The following is a 22900-nucleotide window of genomic DNA, read 5'->3' on the forward strand; positions in this document are numbered from 1 at the left end:
AATTCTAAGGAGTTGAACTGTTGGATCCGAATATGGCACTCATTACCACAAGAAGCGAGATGGTTTGCGATCCAACATTTGCACCGTACCGGTCGGCAATGAAGAGCACGGGCCGTAAGCGCTTGAAAAGGGTTTGCATAATCTAGCAAAGAAAAACACAAACGGTGCTCTGCGATCGTTCCTGCTCGGATGGAGAATAAATATAAAGCGCATCAAGTGGCCTTGCGCGCATCATCAACTAACACCAGACGATAAGCCGATCGCGCTCCAGTAAGGAATGTCATTTACAAACATGTCAAGCTGATAAACGACGTGCAAGTCTAGCGAACACTGCACTGCGAAACTCAAACACTGAACTACGTTTCTCGGCGTACGTTGCGTTTGTGGCAGTTGCGAGCAACTTCTCCCGAGATCATCGTCATTTCATCGGCGCAGCGAGACAAGCAGTGCTTTCCAACATCGGCGAAACAAAATGCACCATTTTCCTTCCATTTATTCTGTCTCTTTCTTCTTCTTTTTCCTTGCAGATCGAGAAGATCAGTCGATTCTTTGCACTGGCGAGTCGGGCGCGGGTAAAACCGAAAACACAAAGAAAGTTATCCAGTATTTAGCGTACGTCGCCGCATCGAAACCGAAGGGATCTGTCGCGGTAGGTATCATCCCCTCCCGTCCATGAGAAATTGCGACGTTAACCCTCCGAGAGGAAACGCTTCCAATAATTGACCATATGGTGGTTCGGTTGTTGCTGTGTGTGTGCTATTTGGTGGCAGAACGTTGAAAATATGTAGGTCAAAGCGTGCACTCCGAAGTCTGGCTGCGGTCTGCTGCTGATTGGGATGCATAAAATGGAATGCCCATAAACCACCGGAGTACAGCGAGGGTGGGAAAGATCGTTGAAGGCATCGTCACTCATTAGTGCACCATTTTGGCTGACTGCACCTTCCCAAACTCTGTCGCGGTGCTGCAATGCCATCAAATCGATGCCCATTTAGGGGAAACAAACTTCATACAGGTCACACATGGTGCTTGTGACGTCCGGTTGTTGGTGGACATAAAGTACGCTCTTGGCAGAAAACTTTTACGGCCCAAAAAAGGGTCGCAACTCTTCTTGGTTACATCGTCGAAGTAGAGAAATTAACCAAACTTGTAGCGAAAGTTTTGTGTGCAATGACAAGCTCTAGTACCGATAGTCTTATCGCATCACGGGAAAGAGGATTATACACCTTCATTTGTCAGATTCCACATGTTTTGTACATGCAAATGCATAAATCATCGTCAAGTGGCGCAAAAACTGTGGAGGAAGAAATTAATTAATTACTAATTATCACATTCTAATGGAAATGAACGAGCTCGGTCGACTCGCATGTGCGTGTGTAACGTTGCGATTAGTGGAAAAATTAGCATTAAACACTCCAGAAGTCGCGCGCATTCCCGATACCCGGCAAATAAACACAAGAACCGAGAACACAGATCCATCACGCGATACCGCGATTCTACCTTTTGCATGCACACCCTGCAAGAGCGAGAGACCGTTGACACACGGGTGGCAAACGATCGATCAATTTCATGGGCTCGTTTTTATTTGCTTCGCCGTTTCGCGTCGCGGAGGACACCCGACTTGAAGCGCTGTTCCCCCCTACAAGATCTACCGCAACGATATGTGGTTAAGATCGCAGACTAAGGCGCCTTGCGTTCAGCCTAACGCTGCAAGGAATGCAACTGCACGAAGGGAACGGGACTCACCACCGTGTAACTCCGGTGGTCTCTAGTGTTAATTGAGCGCAAATGATCGTCGCCGAGCTTTTTGAATGTGGTGTGGCGTTGGTACTATCGAATTTGCACAGCTGGCAGATGCAGTTGGTTAGTGGCCCAGTTTTCGCAAATGGAAATAAGATGTAGGAATATTCATGAAACTGCACTCACATCATTCTCCCTCTTCTTCTGTGCACCTCTTAACCTGCCCGCCGCAAATCGTCTTTCGTCGCACACTCTTGGAGGTTAATAAAATGTTCAATCTCTTAACCATACCAACCAGCACCAAAAAAGGGATAGCCAATGTACGAGTGTGTATTGGGCTTTTATTTGCCATTTTCGGTAACCCATCAGCGGTGTGTGCCCCTAAGAAATCGAACCACAAACTCTCTAGAGCCTTACAATGAGCAATTTACTTTAGGACGCATATATGTAGAAAGGGGAGATTGAGCGTAAACAAAAAAAAAGGAAAATAACCTTGTTTGGACGAAATACACAGATTGAAACATAAATTTTGCCCTGTCGCAAACTCGAGTAGAAGAAGGAAGGAGGTCCACTTTTTGATGGTGGATCCTTGTTTTTTCCTTCTTCGGTACCTACGCTTATCGTTCGGATCTTTCATATGAATTCGTAAGTGAAAAAGTAAACTGTGTGCCCTGCTGCGCGGCGCTTGAGTGCTGCTGGGAGTGTGTGTATGTGTTGACTGCGGGCTCAAAAAGCCCATATTTGGAGCCCAAATAGCAGCACAACACTAAGTCAGCGGACGCGTCGATTCCATAAGGCTCCGACCGGACCGAGATTGAGGACACGCGGCCGCAATATGAAAATATAATTGACCGTCGTCAGCGAATGTGCGACAGATTGGGAAATTGCGAAATAAACGTGTTCATTGTAGCGGCCGGAGCAGCGTTGTTGCAAGCAATTCATTAATGGGGAGGGCTTTTTCTGTCTTTTGAGAGTGGTGAAGGCTCAAGCCTTAAACAGAAACGCAGTATAATGAAGAAGTTTGGGTATTGATGTTTTGTTTTATGATTTAATCCATTACTATTGGAGCTCCGCGAGTTTTCTTGATGTTACAAGATCGCGAAATCCTCTGTTATCTTAAAGCTTGATGAGGCCAAGGTTCCGCTACTACGAAAGAATTTGTCGCTCTTTCTGGCAACGTGATACAATCTAACGGTTGGCTAGTGAACCACAGAAGGATTTGTTTATTGAATGAATGCTCAAAATCCGCTATCAAACAGCCCGAGAACAGGTCCCTATTGGTCTTTCGCTGATTGACACTGTTCATAGATGTTGTCAGCGGCAGCGATCGCTAATCGCTAATCGAATGTGATGAATGACGACAGCAACAGCAATAAAATGGCAAATGCACAAAAAACCAAGCTTCCCCCCAGAGAAACTATGTTAAACTTGTGTAGTATTGCAAGGAAGAAAAAGCGAAACACATTGCTTATTATCGTAAGAAGAAAAAAAGCCAACTCCAAACCCCCCCCCCCCCAACCCCTCGGACAAACCTCAATGCTCAGCACGAGGAGCAGACGGAAAAGCTGTAATGGGCGGAGATAAAAACCGCAAAAAAGTCTCTCTCCTCCATGCCTGGACAGGATTCTATAAAAGGCGTGTGCTCTCCGCTCCATGCCCTTTGGTGTGTCGTAAAAGCAGCAAGAAATCGGACGTGGAGGAGGAGAACACAGGGCTCTCTTCAAATCGGGTGTGCGGGTGCTGTTGTAATCCATTCTATCACGCCCAATATGGTGCGAATTATATAAACAAAAACCGGTCACACGAACCACCCTACCCTATGCTTCATTGCCGCAAGGGTCAGCGACGAAAGGAGGCGAGCCGGGTAAGAAAAGGAGTCCCTGATATACGGTAGGTGATAAAATATCGAAAGTCGCAATCCGTGCGGTCGATTTTCGGTGCACATGTCTTCCCCAACCCACCGACCGTACATGACCGATCCGCGAACATCAGCTCCGAGTTCCTCCGAGCGAGCGAGCCAAACACCTCCCTTGACCGATGGTGATATGTTGCCGTTGTGCATTGCATCGATGGACGATCGGTTGGTTATGCCAAAAATGGGTAGCTGTTGAATTTTATTAAATATTATTAATTACACTGACAAGAGTGAACCACCTTTTTGCGGTTTTGGCACACTGTGTTGTTTGTTGCTGAGGAGGGTTAAGAAATGGCGAACTCTTGGCTACTACTACTCCGCGGTTGTGGTCTGTGAGTTGGTGTGTTGGTGACCCCCGTTCCTTTGGAAACCTAGTGATTATTGTTTTTTCTCGTTCGCTGAGTAGTTCCCCTATTTGGTCTGTTGGAGGAAAACCAGAGACAGACCTACACCTCTTGTCAGTGAAATTCGGGTCATGTGTGTTGTACGTATTGTGCAAAAGTAAGAGTATCCTCGAGATAGAGTTCCCGCCGAGAGGTCACATATTCCTGTGTAGTGTACCCGTAAACCTAGCGGTATGCTAAACTCTTTGCAGAGACTTGGGGCGGCAGCTCGTTCTGGCATAGTAGATCGTCCGACCAGCTGTTACAGCACCGTCATTGTAGTGGATTCTCCACTGTCCTTCCATATATATGGGTTCTATACAGCATCAGTATTGAGTCTTCTGTCTCTATAGATGACTTGCTTGGTTGGTGATTTAATTGAGATTAATTTCCAATTCCATTTTTTCAGTTTTTTCCATCTATCTCATACCTCATTATGTTCTTTTCATATTTTTATCTAATTTTTGTCTCTTTTTTGATTCATATTTTTCTCATTCCATGTAACTGAAACGAACCTGCAAACCTAAACATTTCACCCTCGTTTATCGCACATTCCGACTCCGATGTCCTGCTCTCTTTTTTTGCCAACGAATATTGCATCAATATGCATCAATGTTTATGCGTGCTGCCAACCATGCAAATGCGCTTGGTATACATATACTATGCTCGATTACGGCATAACTCATCGCTGCCGCAAAAATCGTCTTCTTGTGCACTTGTTTGTGGATTTAAAACAGACACCAACGCCAGCACTTATCATCGTAAGTATTTATGTTTTGATTAAAGATTGTTTATTTTATTATTCATATTTTTTTCTTATTTATGATTTTTATTGTTGTTTTTTTTTTGTTCGTTTGTTTTCCTTCTTCACTTCCCCTCACTCACTCACTTTTATCCACAATATTGGTTACTTTATTTTTTGTTTCCGTTTTGTTTTACATTTACTATCTGCCTCTTTTTTTATTCAAAATTTCTCCAAAATACATTGTGATCGTTTTTCTCTTCTTTCTCTTTTTCAAACAAAATGCACACGCCCACATCTATTTGAATATCAACGTCCAACTAAATTTGTGCAAACTGCTTTTTTGCTAAACTGTTTCGATCCTCAATAATGCATTAATGATAATGAATCAATATATTGATGGCTTTTGTCACCTTCGTCACATTGCGACTACAATTCATCACACACGTGTTCGTCCGTCCGTCATGCCAATCATCATGCAAAATGCTTACCTTGTTTCGCCGTTAATGTTGAAAAACGCGCTTATGCATTAACCCCCAATGTCGCTAATCGGTGCGCGTTTGTTTTGCGCTTTGTTTGTTTTGTTTGCTGGCGTACACCTTTACCAATTAATCACGCGATGTGCTCTAATATGTGGTGCTTTAAAAAAATATAAATCGTCCCCAAAAATCGACACCAAATATCGCAACCATCATCTGCTTCATTCGCGTGTGTTTGTGGTTACACATCGGTGGGCTAAAATCAAAACACACTACTAAACACAGGGTGGCCACCATACGAGTTTATCGGTAAAGTATACATATATATAGTAAATGTTTCCGTTGCGCACCATTTGCACCAAACAACTGTGTTTGCACTGTGTTACGGCACCGGTTTCACCTGTGTACTGTTTCTAGTTTTCGTTTGTTAGTTAGCTTTAGTGGTTGTGTTTTCGATACTTCCTTTTTTACTGTACACATTTACTCATTTTGATTTTATTAATTCATTGCAAATATCATCTTCTTTTCTTTATCTCTTTTCCAATTAGTATTCGAATGCATCGATTTTTAGTTTCGTTGTTATCATTTGTAACGTTTTCTTTTGATTCCGCCCTGTTGACACTTTACGTTTGCTCAGCAGTACAACTCTCTTACGTGCCCCTAGCTTTTAGCCAATTTTGTCGCCCTCAACTAATAACTCCACTTACGTTTCGAACGATTCATAAAGCCATCTTTCTTGTCTCTTCCTTTCTCGATGCATTTCATTTGCAATTTATTTTCCACCCTAAGTGATTTGTCGCCTACTGCTGCCCTACTGCTTATCCGCCCTTATCGGTGTTGGAATGTCGCAATTATCTCATTAGGTGGTGCCACTTGTCGTACCACCGATCTGATCGTGCCTATAATGGTTGAGGGTGGCGATTGACAATCATTATTAAAGTATCTAGTTTTACTGTAGCAGGAATGCGTTATTAAATGATGAAAAGATAACAGAGATCGAACGAAATGGTTTGGTTTCATTAGCAAATAAACGACGCATGGTTGTGGTGTGCCTGTAGGTTAAGATCGTACGAATGCAAGTAGTTTTGTCATGGATTAAGTGTATTGCACAGTGATTTTGAACGATCGTTTTGCGGTGTACGAAATGTAAAGTCGTCATTGATGGTGTATTGAGGAACAGTCCTTTATCTTTATCTTTTTCAATCAGTCTTATAAGGTTTGAATTGTTGGTAGGATTATTCTATCCATTACGTGATTACGATGATTACGGTGATTACGATCGTAATACACCTCCTGTAACTATCCATAAAATATCTTACATCTATCTTAATCTTTCAATGGGAATTAAATGCATTTACATGTATACACACATTCGTTTTTAAAATTCGATTCACAAACAGAGAAAAAAAACTGGAAGTTTAATTATTCGCTAATATTGATATTTGTTTGTTTTCCCTTTTCCGCCATTGCATTTGAATTATTAGGGTGAATTGGAGCAGCAATTGCTTCAGGCAAATCCCATTCTGGAAGCGTTTGGTAATGCCAAGACGGTGAAAAACGACAATTCGTCTCGTTTCGTAAGTATTGCTTTTCGGGTGACGCTTCTTTAACAGTGTTTAATGACCGCATTATTCCTCTTCCAACTGTAGGGCAAATTCATTCGAATAAACTTTGACGCTTCGGGCTACATTTCCGGTGCGAACATCGAAACGTATCTGCTGGAGAAGTCACGTGCCATTCGCCAAGCGAAGGATGAACGTACATTCCACATCTTCTACCAGCTGCTGGCCGGTGCATCGCCCGAACAGCGCGAACGCTTTATCCTCGACGACGTCAAAACGTATCCGTTCCTGTCGAACGGCGGGCTGCCGGTACCGGGCGTGGACGATTACGCCGAGTTCCAGGCTACCGTTAAAAGCATGAACATTATGGGCATGACGGCCGAGGACTTTAACTCGATCTTCCGCATCGTAAGTGCAGTTTTGCTGTTTGGTTCGATGACGTTCAAGCAGGAGCGTAACTCGGATCAGGCAACACTGCCCGACAATACGGTTGCGCAGAAAATTGCTCACCTGCTCGGGCTGAGCGTGACGGACATGACGAAAGCATTCCTGACGCCCCGTATCAAGGTGGGGCGCGATTTTGTGACCAAGGCGCAAACGCGGGAACAGGTGGAGTTTGCGGTGGAAGCAATCGCGAAGGCGTGCTACGAGAAGATGTTCAAGTGGCTGGTGAACAGGATAAATCGATCGCTCGATCGTACCAAGCGCCAGGGTGCATCCTTCATCGGCATTCTCGATATGGCCGGATTTGAAATATTCGAGCTTAACTCGTTCGAACAGCTGTGCATCAACTATACGAACGAGAAGTTGCAACAGCTGTTCAACCATACCATGTTCATCCTCGAGCAGGAGGAATACCAGCGTGAAGGGATCGAGTGGAAGTTTATCGATTTCGGGCTGGATCTGCAACCGACGATTGATCTGATCGACAAGCCAGGTGGTATTATGGCGCTGCTGGACGAGGAATGCTGGTTCCCGAAAGCGACCGACAAATCGTTTGTGGAGAAGCTGGCTGCCGCCCATTCCATGCATCCGAAGTTCATGAAGACGGACTTCCGAGGTGTGGCGGACTTTGCGGTGGTTCATTACGCCGGCAAGGTGGATTACTCAGCGACGAAATGGTTGATGAAGAACATGGATCCACTGAACGAGAACGTCGTTTCATTGCTGCAAGCATCGCAGGATCCTTTCGTGGTGCAGATCTGGAAGGACGCTGAGATTGTCGGTATGGCACAGCAGGCGCTCACCGACACGCAGTTCGGGGCCCGTACGCGCAAGGGTATGTTCCGTACTGTGTCGCATCTATACAAGGAGCAGTTGGCGAAACTGATGGACACGCTGCGCAACACGAACCCGAACTTTGTGCGCTGTATCATTCCGAACCACGAGAAACGGGCGGGCAAGATCGATGCACCGCTTGTGTTGGACCAGCTGCGCTGTAACGGTGTGCTCGAGGGTATCCGTATCTGTCGCCAGGGCTTCCCCAATCGCATTCCGTTCCAAGAGTTCCGTCAGCGGTACGAGCTGCTTACGCCGAACGTTATTCCGAAGGGTTTCATGGATGGCAAGCGTGCCTGCGAGCAGATGATCAAATCGCTCGAGCTCGACAGCAATCTGTACCGTATCGGGCAGTCGAAGATCTTCTTCCGTGCGGGCGTGTTGGCTCATCTGGAAGAGGAGCGTGACTACAAGATTACGGATTTGATCGTCAACTTCCAGGCGTTCTGCCGTGGTTTCCTGGCCCGTCGCAACTATCAGAAGCGACTGCAGCAGCTGAACGCGATTCGCATTATTCAGCGCAACTGTGCCGCTTATCTGAAGCTACGCAACTGGCAGTGGTGGCGTCTGTACACGAAGGTGAAACCGCTGCTGGAGGTGACCAAGCAGGAAGAGAAGCTTGTGCAGAAGGAGGATGAGCTGCGCCAGATCCGTGACAAACTGGAGAATTTGTCCAAGAACTCGCAGGAGTACGAGAAGAAGTATCAACAGGCAATGGAAGAAAAGACACATCTGGCCGAACAGCTGCAGGCGGAGATTGAGCTTTGTGCCGAAGCGGAAGAAGGACGCGCTCGTCTAGTCGCTCGCAAACAAGAACTTGAGGAGCTTATGCAGGATCTTGAGTCACGCATCGAAGAAGAGGAGGAACGCGTTAACGCACTGACGAGCGAGAAAAAGAAGCTGCAAATCAATATCCAGGATTTGGAGGAGCAGCTAGAAGAGGAAGAAGCTGCCCGCCAGAAGCTCCAGCTTGAAAAGGTCCAACTCGATGCAAAGCTGAAGAAAATGGAGGAAGACGTAGCGCTGATTGAAGACCAGAACCACAAGCTGGTGAAGGAAAAGAAGCTGCTCGAGGAGCGTGCTAATGACCTTTCTCAAACGCTCGCCGAAGAAGAGGAAAAAGCGAAACATCTTGCCAAGCTGAAGGTGAAACACGAATCAACGATCGCAGAGCTGGAAGAGCGCTTGCTGAAAGATCACCAGCAGCGCCAGGAAGCGGATCGTTCAAAGCGAAAGATTGAAACGGAAGTAGCGGACCTTAAAGAGCAGATCAACGAGCGGCGCATGCAGATTGAGGAAATGCAGCAGCAGCTGGTAAAACGTGAAGAAGAATTAGCCCAAACGCTTGTGCGCATCGACGAAGAGTCGGCCGCAAAGGCTGCGGCTCAGAAAACTCAGCGCGAACTCGAATCACAGCTGGCCGAGATTCAGGAGGATCTGGAAGCGGAAAAGCTGGCCCGTTCCAAGGCGGAGAAGCAAAAGCGCGATTTGAACGAGGAGCTCGAGGCGCTCAAGAACGAACTGTTGGATTCTCTGGATACTACAGCCGGTAAGATATCGTGTGCAGCTAATCGCAACGGCTCACCGAAAGCGTTTGAATATTCATCAGAAGCATTACTTTCTTCCCCACAGCACAACAAGAACTGCGTTCGAAACGGGAACAGGAGGTCGCCACACTGAAAAAGACGCTTGAGGATGAGTCTGCCAACCACGAATCGACACTGATGGACATGCGTCACAAACACGCGCAGGAAATTTCCTCCATCAACGAGCAGCTGGAAAATCTGAAGAAGTTGAAGGGTGGACTGGAAAAGAGCAAGCAACAGCTTGAGGCAGAAAATGCGGATCTTGCCACCGAGCTGCGCAACGTAAATCAATCGCGTCAGGAGAACGATCGTCGGCGTAAACAGGCGGAAACACAGATCGCTGAGCTTCAGGTAAGGGAAATGGAAAACAAATGATCCAATTATTTGATTATGGATTAGTTTGGCACGATTTGAAGCTTTCGATTATATTCTTTTTTTTTTCTTTCGTGCATGCATGCTCTTGCGTTCACTTTTTAATTGTGCGAAACTCTTACTAGGATTACGTTGAGTATTTCGAAGTACGAACCTGTGTAGTCTTGTGAAATGAAATCTCAACATCATTTGAGCATGAATTGAAAAAGTCGCAAATCCGCTAAATTTCACTTCATGTGCTCAAGAAAATTCTTCCGTTAAACAAAATACTAATGTTTTCTTTGAACATATCCTCCATTCAATCAGGTTAAATTGACCGAAGTCGACCGTGTTCGCGTTGAGCTGCAGGATAAGGTGACAAAGCTTCAGCAAGAAACGGAAAACATCACGCAACAGCTGGACGAAGCAGAACTGAAGGCATCGGCCGCGATAAAGAGTGCCGGCAATCTTGAAAGTCAGCTTACCGAAGCCCAGCAGCTGCTCGAGGAGGAAACGCGTCAGAAGCTTGCCCTGAGCTCTAAACTGCGTCAAATCGAGTCGGAGAAGGAAGCGCTCCAAGAGCAGCTTGAAGAGGACGAGGAAGCAAAGACCAATTACGAGAAGAAGCTGGCCGAACTGAACTTTACCATTCAGGATCTGAAGAAACGCTCCGAGGAAGATTCGGACATTGCCAAGGAGCTGGAAGAGTCGAAGAAAAAGATGAACAAAGACATCGAAACGCTTCAACGCCAGATCCAGGAACTGCAGGCGGCTAACGATCGTTTGGACAAGAGCAAGAAAAAGATCCAGTCCGAGCTGGAAGATGCTACCATCGAGCTGGAAACGCAGCGCACCAAGGTGCTGGAGTTGGAAAAGAAGCAGAAGAACTTCGACAAAGTGTTGGCCGAGGAGAAGGCAATCGGTGAGCAGGTGGCCCAGGAGCGTGATGCTGCCGAGCGTGAGGCGCGCGAGAAGGAAACGAAGGTTCTTTCGCTGTCCCGCGAGTTGGATGAAGCGTTTGAGAAGATTGACGAGCTGGAAACGAAGCGAAAGGGTCTGCAGAATGAGCTGGACGAGCTGGCAAATACACAGGTAAGATAGTGTGTATTGCGCTTTGATTGTATTACTTCTTAAACTTTTCCTTTTATTTTTTACAATTTCTTAGGGGACAGCCGACAAAAATGTGCACGAGCTTGAAAAGGCAAAGCGGGCCCTAGAAAGCCAGCTGGCAGAACTAAAAGCACAAAACGAGGAGCTCGAGGACGATCTGCAGCTGACCGAGGATGCCAAGCTGCGGTTGGAGGTGAACATGCAGGCACTGCGCGCACAATTCGAACGTGACATTCAGGCAAAGGAGGAACAGTCGGAAGAGAAGCGTCGCGGGCTGGTCAAAGCGTTGCGCGATCTCGAGGCCGAGTTGGATGAGGAGCGTAAGCAGCGTGCGGCAGCGGTAGCCGCGAAGAAAAAGCTCGAGGGCGACATCAAGGACATGGAGGCCACGCTCGAGATGAACAACAAGGTAAAGGAGGACGCACTGAAGCAGGCAAAGAAGCTGCAGGCACAAATCAAAGATGCGATCCGTGACGCCGAGGAAGCTAAGGCGGCTAAGGAGGAGTTAGCCGCCATTAGTAAGGAGTCCGAGCGCAAGGTGAAAACGCTCGAAGCGGACGTAATGCAGCTGTCCGAGGATCTTTCCAGTTCGGAGCGGGCGCGCCGTGCCGCCGAAGGCGAACGGGACGAGCTGCTCGAGGAAATCAACTCCAACTCCAACAAGGGTTCGCTCATGATCGATGAAAAGCGACGCCTCGAGGCACGCATTGCCACACTCGAAGAAGAGCTGGAGGAAGAACAATCTAACCTTGAACTGATGGTGGACCGAAACCGTAAGGCGCAGCTAACGATCGAGCAGCTGACGACCGAGCTGGCGACGGAGAAATCCAACGCCCAGAACAACGAAGCGCTCAAGTGTGGCCTCGAGCGGTTGAACAAGGAACTGAAGGCGAAACTGTCTGAACAGGAGACGGCACTGCGCACGAAGCTGAAGGCGGCTACGGCCGCATCTGAGGCGAAGAACATGAACCTGGAGAAGCAGCTCGAAAACGAAACGAAGGAACGGTTGGCGGTGCAGAAGGCAAACCGCAAGCTGGAAAAACGCATCAAGGAGCTGACGATGAACATCGAAGACGAGCGACGACATGCCGATCAATTTAAGGAGCAGATCGAAAAGGTAAAATGCTGCTGTTGTAGAAGGGGTGTCAAATAGAACTTTTTTTTTTTTATGATCCGCTATGCTTTCTTCTAGGCCAACAATCGCATGAAGACGCTGAAACGCAACTTGGACGAGGCGGAAGAAGAGATCCAGAAGGAGAAAACACTGAAACGGAAGGCCCAGCGAGAGTGCGAGGATATGCTCGAAAGTCACGAAGCACTATCACGGGAGGTGAACGCACTGAAGTCAAAGCTGAGGTAAGTTGCACACATGCATGCTCCACGTGAAATCGCCACCCTATTTCCTGTTCAAAGAAAACAAAAAAGTTGATACATATCTCTTTTCGTAACTCGTTATCCGTTTCCGATAGCATACACAAAGACTCTAAAAAGTAAACACACAATCCACAATCAAGCCCGGGAGTTGGATTTGACTCCGAAAAGCCTTTAGCGCTGTTGATATTAATATATCTGTGCACAGTGTAGTAAAAAGAGAGGACCGTAACCGTGTAGGCTTCAAAATAGGATGATAGTTGAATTTTTGTTCCATGTTACGCGTATTCTAACGTCGTGTTATTTGAAGAAGAAGGCTGATTTAGATGGAAAAGATGTACGGGGGGCGCAAGGGCGCGATTCACGCGATTAATGGATGTGATAAGAGTAAACCTCAACTATATCTCTAAAGTAAATGTGTGCGTTCAAGGTAATGTTGAATGGGGGGAGACGAGAAATCCTTCTTTGTTCTGCGTTCTGTTTTTTTTTTTGTTGTGCGTGGCCATGTGTTTTGGTGTGTTTTTGTTTTGTTTTTTCATTTATTGTCCAGGCGTCTTCTACAGGATACCTGATTTACATCCTCAAGATTCTCTTTGCGCCCTGAGAGAGTTCTTACCTCAGTGTATTTATACTTTAGCACACTGTAAAAGCCTCTCTCTCTCTCTCTCGTTGGAAGGAAGATTGAATCTTGAGTGTGTAAAAGCCTCAACATTTCACTGTTAAAATTAGATTAAGTACTAAAATCTCCCTAATCGAAACTCCTTATCTTTTTGTGTCCTTAAGTGGCACCGGCAGCATGCAATATTATACAGTATGTTCCACTCACACCTTGCTCACCGATGGAATTATATTTGATAGTGTTTTCCGTTATGCATTTATACTAGAGAACCCGTCTTGTTCATCCTTGATCTTCAACCCTCGATCGAATAGTGCAAATTAAAATTGTTGCATGTTTTCTGCTCCCCTGCCAATGTTGCCGAGCCTTCCCTTGGGCGTCTTGAACATCCCAGAAATGCTTTGTTTTCTCTTTCTCCGTGTTGTTACTGTTTGTTTGCACTAATCCGACTACTCGACTACAATAACCTTTAAAGAGAGAAAGTTAGAGTGTGCTTATTAGTGACACTATAAAATGTAGTGTGATATGTGTGTGTGTGTGTATTAACGAATCTTTTTCTCTCCCTCTTCAGACGGGGTGGCGCAATGGGCAGTCTCAGCTCGTCCCGATTGACACCGAAACGCGAGAACGACTCGATCTCGGTGCAGGATGAATCGCTCGATGGCGAAGATAACAGCAACTGACGAAAGACGTCTTCCAATGGCAAACAGTAGCAGCAGCAACAGTATCAATCGCAACACCAACAACTCTACCACCATTCCGGCGGCAACCTTTACTGAGAAAAAGGGAGTGGAACACGAATCTAGGTGGCAATAATGCATACATTAAATGGTGTTGTTTACCAGCAATAAAGCGACGACATGATAAAGGGACAGGATGGGACATACAAACACACACACACATACACAAAACACGTAAGTACGGAACGATGCATTTACCTGGCTCGAAGGGCCCCAACGGCACCACCCGACACACAGTAAGGATTAACTTAGTTGAAAGAGGGCATAAAATGGTTTCGGACTTGGTGCAGTTCGATGCAGAGACAGGATTAAGAATGTGTTTCTTGTTCGTTGAATCGTTTCGTTTATTCTCCGTATCCTGCTTTAAATGATTTTTGCGCAAGAAAGTTGATTTTTTTTATATATATAAAAGTAAGATGGATTTTTTTCGGTCCCATTGCGCGTTTTGTTTACATTCCTGTTAATTTATAAGAAACGTAGAGATGGATGAGGACACCTTGGAAAGACACAACGGAATTTATTCTGTACACACACACTCTCTCTATCTTTCTCTATTTGCCTCTCTTTCTCTCTGTCTCTCTCTTTCTCTTTGTTCTTAGATGGTTAATGAAAATTTTTAACGAACCAGCAGTAGTAGTTGTAGTAATGTAGCAGCCTGATTAGAGAATGATCACGCAAAGAAGAATGGTTTTTATGACCGGATGATAAATGAGACAAGAAAGAGAAGTGTGAGTGTGTGACTACCCTTAGCAAAGTGCCATGTTTAAAAACAATCAAATCTAGCTAGATCGATCGAACAAGAGAGAAAAAGAGCGAGGGGGAGAGTTGGAACTGAAAATGTGTGGAAAAGGGTGTTCTTTTTTGTTGTATTTGTATCGCCAAATGGCACATGCAAAGGCCCCCAACTATGCGCCTAGTAGGGGTGGTTTCATCTTCCAGTAACCCTCCTTCCAACCCAAGAAAATCCGTAACCCTCGTGATCTTATGATCATCATACGTTCTCCGTTTGTTCTTTTTTGTGTGATTTTTTAAAATTCTATCTTTTGATTCATGTTTTCTGTTTCTCGTTCCGTCCTTACTTGTGTGTGGTGTTAAGTATGTGTATTTTTTGCTTGTGTACACACCTCTGAAAAGATATCTCAGAAAGAGGTGAGTTTTGTCTCCTATCTGATTATCTGTTTTAATAGCCGCTTCGTACGTAGCATCGGGATCATTTAAGTCGTTCGTCGTACTGTTTTACTTGTAAAGAAAAGCGTTAAAAATGGGTCAAAAAACGAAGGGACAGCAAAAATAAGAAATGAAAAAGAGAGACAGAGCAGAAGCATTTTCGTGGATTTTTTTTTCTGTTTTGTTTTATTTCCGTATCTTCTCTTAAATTTGATTATTATTTAATGATTTTTAATTCTTTCTACTTTTTTTCGTCCTTTATTTAACTGTGTATTATTACTTTTACTATTATGATTATTATTATGATTACTATTATACTTTAAAATCGAATCGCACAGCAGTCGCCGCTGTCGAAGCATGCCTTGAAAACGAATCCGAGAGATAAGAGAGTGGTAGAAAGTGAGAGACAGCCAGAGAGAAATGGAAGGGTAAATAGCCTAGTAGAGTGGGTGGTGATCAATAAACGTTCCCCTCCTCCGTACCTAGAACACACACACATACACTCAAACACTTTTTTGCTATTTCTCGTCGAATTTGGGAGAAGAAAAGGATACAATTTTGGAAGCAATTCAATGAAAATGATAAAAAAAGAAACTCAAAACACAGTCTGGACCTCCTCACGCTCGCCTTCACGTTCCCTGCCCCTCTTCTCATCCTCCTTTCCAATCCCCTGTTACATACATTTAATAAGCCCTATGTACTTTTTTATAGAAGATGATGATAAATCGGAAACCAGCTGCGTGTGCGTGCACTTACACACATTGCAGCAAATGATTAAAATTGATAATAAAATATCGTTTAAATATTGAAAAAAAGGGTACGCTTTTAATGGTGTTTTAAACTAGTCAAGGCCCGGTAGAACTTACCTTTGCACCCGCAAACTCCGGGATGCATGCACACTATAGGATGCTTGTAAACTCCGAAATCTGTAAACCTTCAACCTTTTTTTCCATTGACAGCCTAATTGTATTGCGAATAACTTAAGATAGCAATGTTCTACATTCTCCTTGATTACAATACATTTTTCTCTGTTTGTTTCCCTAGTCGAAATTAAATGAAGGACAAAGAGATGCATGGCTCCACGACGCATCCAACGGTATGCCGGACTTCAGGATCGGACCAAAATCGAGGGAGTTTTCTCCGATTTTCTGCTCCAAATTTCGATACCAGGTAACAGGAGAGCATACCAGTCGGGAGGTAGCACGGCCCAAATTTTTTAGGGCCGAAATAATTTTCTTTCCGTGGGGAAAAATATTTTTGCTTGACAAAATAAATTTCTTTCCGTCCGAAAAAAATATTGTTTCGCCGAACTTTTCCTGGTCCGATCCTGGCGTCCAGCATACCGTTAGATGCGTCTTGAGGCCGCACATCTTTTTGTTGAACACCTTAACCCGATCCCTCCACTCTCTGCCGAGTTATTGCGGAGAACAACAGCATTCTCTTCGAAAATTGACGAACATTCTGTCATTCCTGGTCCGATCCTGGCGTCCGGCATACCGTTGGATTCGTCTTGGGGCCGCGCATCTTTTTGCCGAACACTCCAACCGGACTCCTCCACCATCCGCCCAGTTATTGCGGAAAACAACAGCATTCCCGTGGAAAATCGGTGGTAACTCCGTCATTCCTGGTCCGATCCTGGCGTCCGGCATATCGTTGGATGACGGAACACCCCAACCGGACTCATCCACCCTACGTCCAGTTATTGTGGAAAACAAGAGCATTCCCGTAGAAACCGACGATAACTCGCTCAGTTAAGGTTCGATCGAAATGATAAGCACACTGCTGAATGCGTCTTAGGGCCGTCCATATTTCTGGAGAATACGCCAACCCAATCCCTTTACCCACCAACCAGTTATTTTCAGAAAAACCAAAGCATTCCCGTGGAAAATCAATCTTTCTTACGTTCTGGTTTATGTAGAGAAAATGGGTAAGGATTGTTTACAGACGTAATTAAAAATATGGTTTGGAATGTGTCGTCGAAAATGTACCGGGAGAAATCGGTTCTACCAGCTGAAGTACCAGGAGAGCATGTTTTTAGGAGGTATCAGTATCATATTCATTAGTGGGCGTGGCTACGAACGGAGACCAATCCTACCCAATGAGCTAGCCACTATGGAACAGTCGGAATCGTATTAAGTAGTCAAAATTACTAAAATTATTATTATTCATAGTGTAGATATTCTTTATCCTGATAGCATGTTTAAATGTTTGTTAACTTAATTTACTATGTTTTGTTTTTAGAATAATTTCATAGTTACTTATAAGTTACTATTTACATAGTTACTTATTCATAGTTGGCGTCCGTGTAGTACAAGGGTTCAGTTTCTTACGAAAAGCGGTTGACAAATATTATGTTCTTTGCCTAGTAACCCTAGCAGGAGCACAGATACATTTTCAACGAAAACCCTAACCTGTTTTTATATAATGCAAAAATTTCATTATGAATTTCATTACCTCATGCAAAAAGCAAAAATAAATATTTAATGTTGTAATAAAATTCTCAAATAATTAATTTTGACCATTCGTCGAGTGTTCACTGTGTTTTTCTAGTGATACTGTAATGTACTATAGTACCGGATTAATCAGTGGGCGTGACTACGAGTGGAGATCAAATTTTGGAAAAATATTACGTGCCGAAAATGTACCTCAGAAAACCGGTCCAACCAGCTGGTGTAACAGGAGAACATGTTTTTCAAGAGGTAGCATTACCAAATGAATTAATGGGCGTGGCTACGGGCCGAGATCAAATTTTGGTAAAAATTTTCGGACCTAAAATGTACTGAGAGAAACCGATTCTACAAGCTGAAGTAACAGGAGAGCATGATTTTTAGGAGGTAGCAGTTTCAAATTATTTCGTAGGCGTGGCTTTGGGTGGAGACCAATCCTACCCAATGAGCTAGCCACTATGGAACAGTCGGAATCGTACTAAGTAGTCAAAATTACTAAATTAATTATTATTTATAGTAGATAGTAGATATTCTTTATCCTGGTAGCATGTTTATATGTTTGTTAACTTAATTTACTATGTTTTGTTCTTCGAATAAATTCATAGTTACCTACATAAAATTCCGTTTTCGTCCAGTTAAAGCTTTCTCAATCATATTCCATCATAACCTTTAATTTCTTTTTGTTTTTTTGTAAATAATAATTCACAATGCTCGTGATCGACTCTATGTTGTGATACTTGAAATGAGATGACCGTTTGGCGTCCATATAGTACAAGGGTTCAGTTTCTTATGAAAATCGGTTGACAAATATTATGTTCTTTGCCTAGCAATCCTAGCAGGAACACAGAGACATTTTCAACGAAAACCCTAACGTGTTTTTATATATTGCAAAATTATCATAATGAATTTCTTTACCTCATGCAAAAAATAAGAAAAAAAATCTTTAAATAAAATTCTCAAATAATTAATTTTGACCATTCGTCGAGTGTTCACTATGCCTTTCTACTAAACTGTAATATACTAGTACCGGATCGATCAGTGGGCGTGGCTAAGGTCGGACATAAAATTTACTAGCCTGAAATCAAACCTAGCCGCAGGGAACCGGGTTTACAAGCTGGAGTACCAGGAGTGCCTGATTCTGGAGATCGAATTTTGATAATTCCTAAGTTCTTTTCCATTTACATCTTACATCTTCCTCTACTCGTAATCCTGCATAGTGCGTAATTATGCGTAGACGTTTTTTATGACTTGTCACAAATAAGATGGCTTTAATGTGATCTATATGATATTTCCGTAAAAATCCCATTCCAACCGAATCCTAGACTACTAAAGAAAGATTATGGAGAGGAATTTGATGCAGTGAATCTGAGCTGGGAGATCTGTTTTTCGCTTCGTTACCACGGAGATATGATCGAAGTTGCCTGGTATCCGCAGTTTCTCATCATAGGAGTACTTATTGTACCAGTAGGGCACATATTGCGAGCTTGATGCTCTTCTGCAAGTGGATTAGACGTCGTGTGTTTATTTTTCAATCTGATTCAATAATTTATAATTTTATCTTTATTCTGTGTTTACCTTCATACACGTTTCGATCACACACATAGAGACAGGAAAAGAAACTAACGACATAAAAGTGGAGTCCAAAGCGGGTCCAAGCAGACTGGCTTACGTTTACATACACACACACACACACTCATTCACATAAATCTATTACAGTAAACCATACCGGGCTGAATGCAGCAGTGTGGCGCCTACTTTGTGCTTTCAGACAATGCTCAGGCTTAACTTACCCTTTCTGCTCGTTCTTTCCTTTACCTCTCCCCACTCTCATCCGATGCTTTATCCCTCTCCATTGGGCTGCAGTAGGTCAAACTTAAATAATGGTTTTTTTACGGCGGAGAGAGAGAGAGGAGGTAGAGAAAGCATTAAGAGCGAAAATTCCAATGGGCCCGCCGCTTACATATCTTGAATTCTTGTATGGAATTCGGAAGCCAAGTCAGAGCGACCTTAAATGCGCGAAAGCTGTTGCAGCAGATTGCACGGCCAGATCGCCTCGATACGTTCCTTCACGAAATGAAACGGCAGCGAGAACCAGCTGAGCGTCGTACTGGCAAAGATACCCATCGACTCCGGGTACTGGTGGGTAAGCAGCGCCAGTAGGGCGGTAATCGAGCACAGGCCGGCCGTAAAGAGTATAAAAAACGGAAGCTCCTTCTTCGGGTAGACGGACACCTCGTGGAAGGCTGGCAGCAGCTCACGGTCGGCACACTCGGTGCAGGTCGGATACGGGTAGAACAGATGGCCACGTTCGAGCGGGTATGGCAGCATCCGGAATGTGCCTTCCCAGGTGCAGTGCAGCAGATTGAGTGCGCCCTCCACGTTTTTCCAATGGCTCAGATGGAAGAACGCGTAGGCGAGCGCTTCCGAATCGCCCCGCTTTAGGATATGCTCAGGCGGCAATATGAGTTGCTTCATCTCGAGCAAATACTTCGGCACGTGCGGATTAAACTCGACTGCTCGGTGAATCGCCTCGACCGCACTCATCTCCGCCGGACTGAGGCCCCGCTTGGACGCAACATCGGGCGAGAACTTTTCGGCCACTACGCGCGCCTTCAGTAGGGCCGCCGTGTAGCAGATGGTGGCCGACTTTGGTAGCGAGATGTCGTCGTACTTGGCCAGCACTGCCTGGCAGTCGGCGTACGCCTGCATCTCCAGCAGCGCTTCGAGCAGATTTTCGTGTATGTTCAGCACATTCATGATGGGCGAGATCTCCTTCGTGAGGTCACGGAACATCTTGACCGCTTCCTTCAGCTTGCCCAGCTTGCGGGCACACATGGCCAGCCGTCGCTTGATGTAGATCAGTACGTTCGTGTCCCGCCGATGGATACCCTCCGCAATCGTACCCTGATGCTGGAAGGTTTGCGACCGTTTGTAGTTCCCCTCAGCCACCTTCAGTGCAGTCCGGAGGATCTTTTCGGCCTCCACGATCGTGGTCGCTTCTTCCTCCGCGAGCAGAATATAAGCCGGCGCACAGTCCGGGTTAAGTTCGAGCGCACTTTTGGCCGCCTTAATCCGTACGACCGGGTTCCGTTCTCGCCACGCCGTTTGCATGATTTCGTACTCTGCCTTGCCGGCGTCACCCTCGCAGGTAAAGAACGTTTGATGGTCCTGGGCGGACAGATTCATGTCGTAAAAGGTGAGCGGTTCCTTCTGAGTGGCCCAATAGAACCGCTGATACTCGGCACCACGAAACAGGTTGAGCGGATTGCGCCACACCTTACATTCGGGCATGCTTTGTGTAGTTCCGCTGTTGCCACTGCTTCCCCCACTGCTGCCGCTCGTACTGGTCGGGGCCGGCGTGTCAGTACCATTATCGTTACCACTGATCCACGGACTGATGTGATTGATAGAGACTTGTTCTGCAAAAGAAAACCGCACCACAAAACAAAGCAAACCATGAAAAATAGATTCGCCGGAGCGCCCACACTACCCAATCATCTCACCAATGAAAGACGTTCCGTACTTGCGGAAGTACCACCATTCGAATATGAGTATCAGGCCGGAAATGAGACTAGATGTGCCGGTAAGGGCAACGTAGAATTTGGGAGTCACTGTGGAAAACAATAGTAAAATTGAGAACTTTTCGAACGCGTTCGGTGGCTACACGCGACGCCGCGAGACGCAACACCAGCTTACGTGTGCTGAGAAACACCGAAGAATCCCACATCCTTCCTCCACGTCGGAAGACACAAACTTCCGGGACAGCACACACGAACGGTAAAATTGATGCAGAAGGCAAATGGAAACCAAATTGTACGGCGGGTTATCTTTCGGAAATAGCACGGGAAAACACGGCACAACACGATAGACAAGAGAGCAATCCTTTTCTACGTTAGTTTTTTTTTTCGTCTTTTCGGACTTGTCAACCGCTTTGTTTACGTTTCGGCTGTAAGCTTTGTTTATCATTTGCTCCGTTGCAGGTTTGAGCTGATTGGCATTTTGAACCGATACCAAACATCGGCTATTGTTTTTCTTTGATTTTGTTGTATTGTTATTGATTTTTTAATTAATTCTGGTGTAAATTAAGCCGGTTAACCTATTCCAGTTCAAAACATTATTTGCTGTGAACCGTTCTCTGCTGGAATCACAATAACATGAACAAGCTCGAGCGGACTTGGAGAACTGAATCCATTATAGTAGCTGACGAAGCTTTCGCACGGCGTCAATGTGCATAGGAGGTGGTCCAAGCGCGCAGAAACAAGATAAATACGTAAACCATTTGCTCTTTGCTATACTCTTTATAGGTTATGTTTGCTTTCTGTATGATAAATTAACTTTATATTTCACCACCAGCAAATGGAATTGTTTCAGCTTCGATTAAAAATTCAAAAATTCACTCAAGATAAACGAAACATAAGTTTCTTTATGTTGCAGCACCGTGTACACGCGGCTTAACATGCGGGAGACGTTTGACATAATGTTGGGCCGATCTCGGTGGGCTGGTGGTAGGCTGTACGCGGTGGTTCTTGCAGAGGCATGAATGCCACAAGTTTTTTTCATTCAAAATTTGAACTTGCTAGCGTACGGACTGTGCATGTCGCTACTCTCGGTACGCCATCGCCATCGCCAACTTGATCAAGAGATCGAAGTCGCACATTTTTCGCTCGCAATTAAACCATCCGTGAACGAATGTGAGCAAAATTTTGTACAATCAATTTGAAGGTAATTTGTTTTTCGAACAAATACGACGCAAAACGTGTTAGTTTCGGTGTGTTTCGTGACAAATCGTGTGAAACAAGTTCGATTGACCCTGCTGCAAAAACGGATTGTGGCCTGTGTGCAAACAAAAAAAAAAAAACCCGTCGTTCTCAGTAGTCCGTCAAAAATTGCATTTGGTTCTGTGCATTCTAATTTTTCCGCTTTTTTCATCGTGTACGCATCAGTGTAAACACGGAACCGGAACGAAACCGGCCGACACACAACATCTCAAGTCCCACCGTGGCGCGGTATTTCGGCAAGAGAGAAGGCACTCTCCGGGTGCATCGCGCTGCACTTCTTCTTTGTGGAAAATTGTGTAGTGCAATTTCCTCCTAAAAGGTACACCAAATTTACGTCCCTCCGCCGCGAATCGCTACTCACCCCCCCCCCCCCCTCCCCTCACCCCTTTGTGGGTGTGTGTGTGGTTGTGTGCGTTTTTTCGTTCCCTTCTACCTGCACCACACGGTTCACGGTTCCTTCCTTATGTTGTGCTCTTGCGATCTGGTTACGGTAATCTGGCGCGCTGTTGTGTGTGTGCGTTGGTGTGAGTGAGAAAACATCTAAGCAAAACATATTCCTCCCTCGAAATACATAAACACAGAGCCCCTAGAGCAACACAAGGGCACAAGCCGTTCGTGCACACGAATCCACAGCAAAC

The 22900-nt window shown here is 45.0% G+C and overlaps 2 protein-coding genes across 3 annotated transcripts in view; one reads left to right on the top strand and one right to left on the bottom strand.

The window, feature by feature from the left end:
• LOC126561300 (myosin heavy chain, non-muscle) overlaps positions 1 to 13904 on the top strand; it is a 35085-nt gene extending 21181 nt beyond the window's left edge. Inside the window, exons 4-12 of one of the 2 annotated variants that reach the window (XM_050217347.1) lie at positions 528 to 649; positions 4773 to 4796; positions 6741 to 6833; positions 6906 to 9645; positions 9729 to 10033; positions 10361 to 11125; positions 11199 to 12260; positions 12336 to 12499; positions 13702 to 13904. In XM_050217347.1, coding sequence (XP_050073304.1) covers positions 528 to 649; positions 4773 to 4796; positions 6741 to 6833; positions 6906 to 9645; positions 9729 to 10033; positions 10361 to 11125; positions 11199 to 12260; positions 12336 to 12499; positions 13702 to 13813 — 5387 coding nt within the window. In that variant the 3' untranslated portion in view covers positions 13814 to 13904. Of the gene's footprint in view, positions 1 to 527; positions 650 to 4772; positions 4797 to 6740; positions 6834 to 6905; positions 9646 to 9728; positions 10034 to 10360; positions 11126 to 11198; positions 12261 to 12335; positions 12500 to 12612; positions 12659 to 13701 lie in introns of those variants that run through there. The other variant, XM_050217348.1, reaches the window with a different exon arrangement.
• Positions 13905 to 19469: 5565 nt separating this feature from the next.
• LOC126562066 (protein ST7 homolog) lies at positions 19470 to 21261 on the bottom strand. The gene is made up of 3 exons (XM_050218476.1): positions 21181 to 21261; positions 20988 to 21095; positions 19470 to 20903 (listed from the first exon to the last, which is right to left on the bottom strand). Exons 1-3 carry the CDS (start codon positions 21209 to 21211, stop codon positions 19492 to 19494), a joined length of 1551 nt encoding a protein of 516 aa, XP_050074433.1. The 5' UTR covers positions 21212 to 21261; the 3' UTR covers positions 19470 to 19491.
• Between the last annotated feature and the right edge of the window lie 1639 nt (positions 21262 to 22900).

The sequence above is a fragment of the Anopheles maculipalpis genome, chromosome 3RL (assembly GCF_943734695.1).
Source record: "Anopheles maculipalpis chromosome 3RL, idAnoMacuDA_375_x, whole genome shotgun sequence".
Lineage (NCBI taxonomy): Eukaryota > Metazoa > Arthropoda > Insecta > Diptera > Culicidae > Anopheles > Anopheles maculipalpis.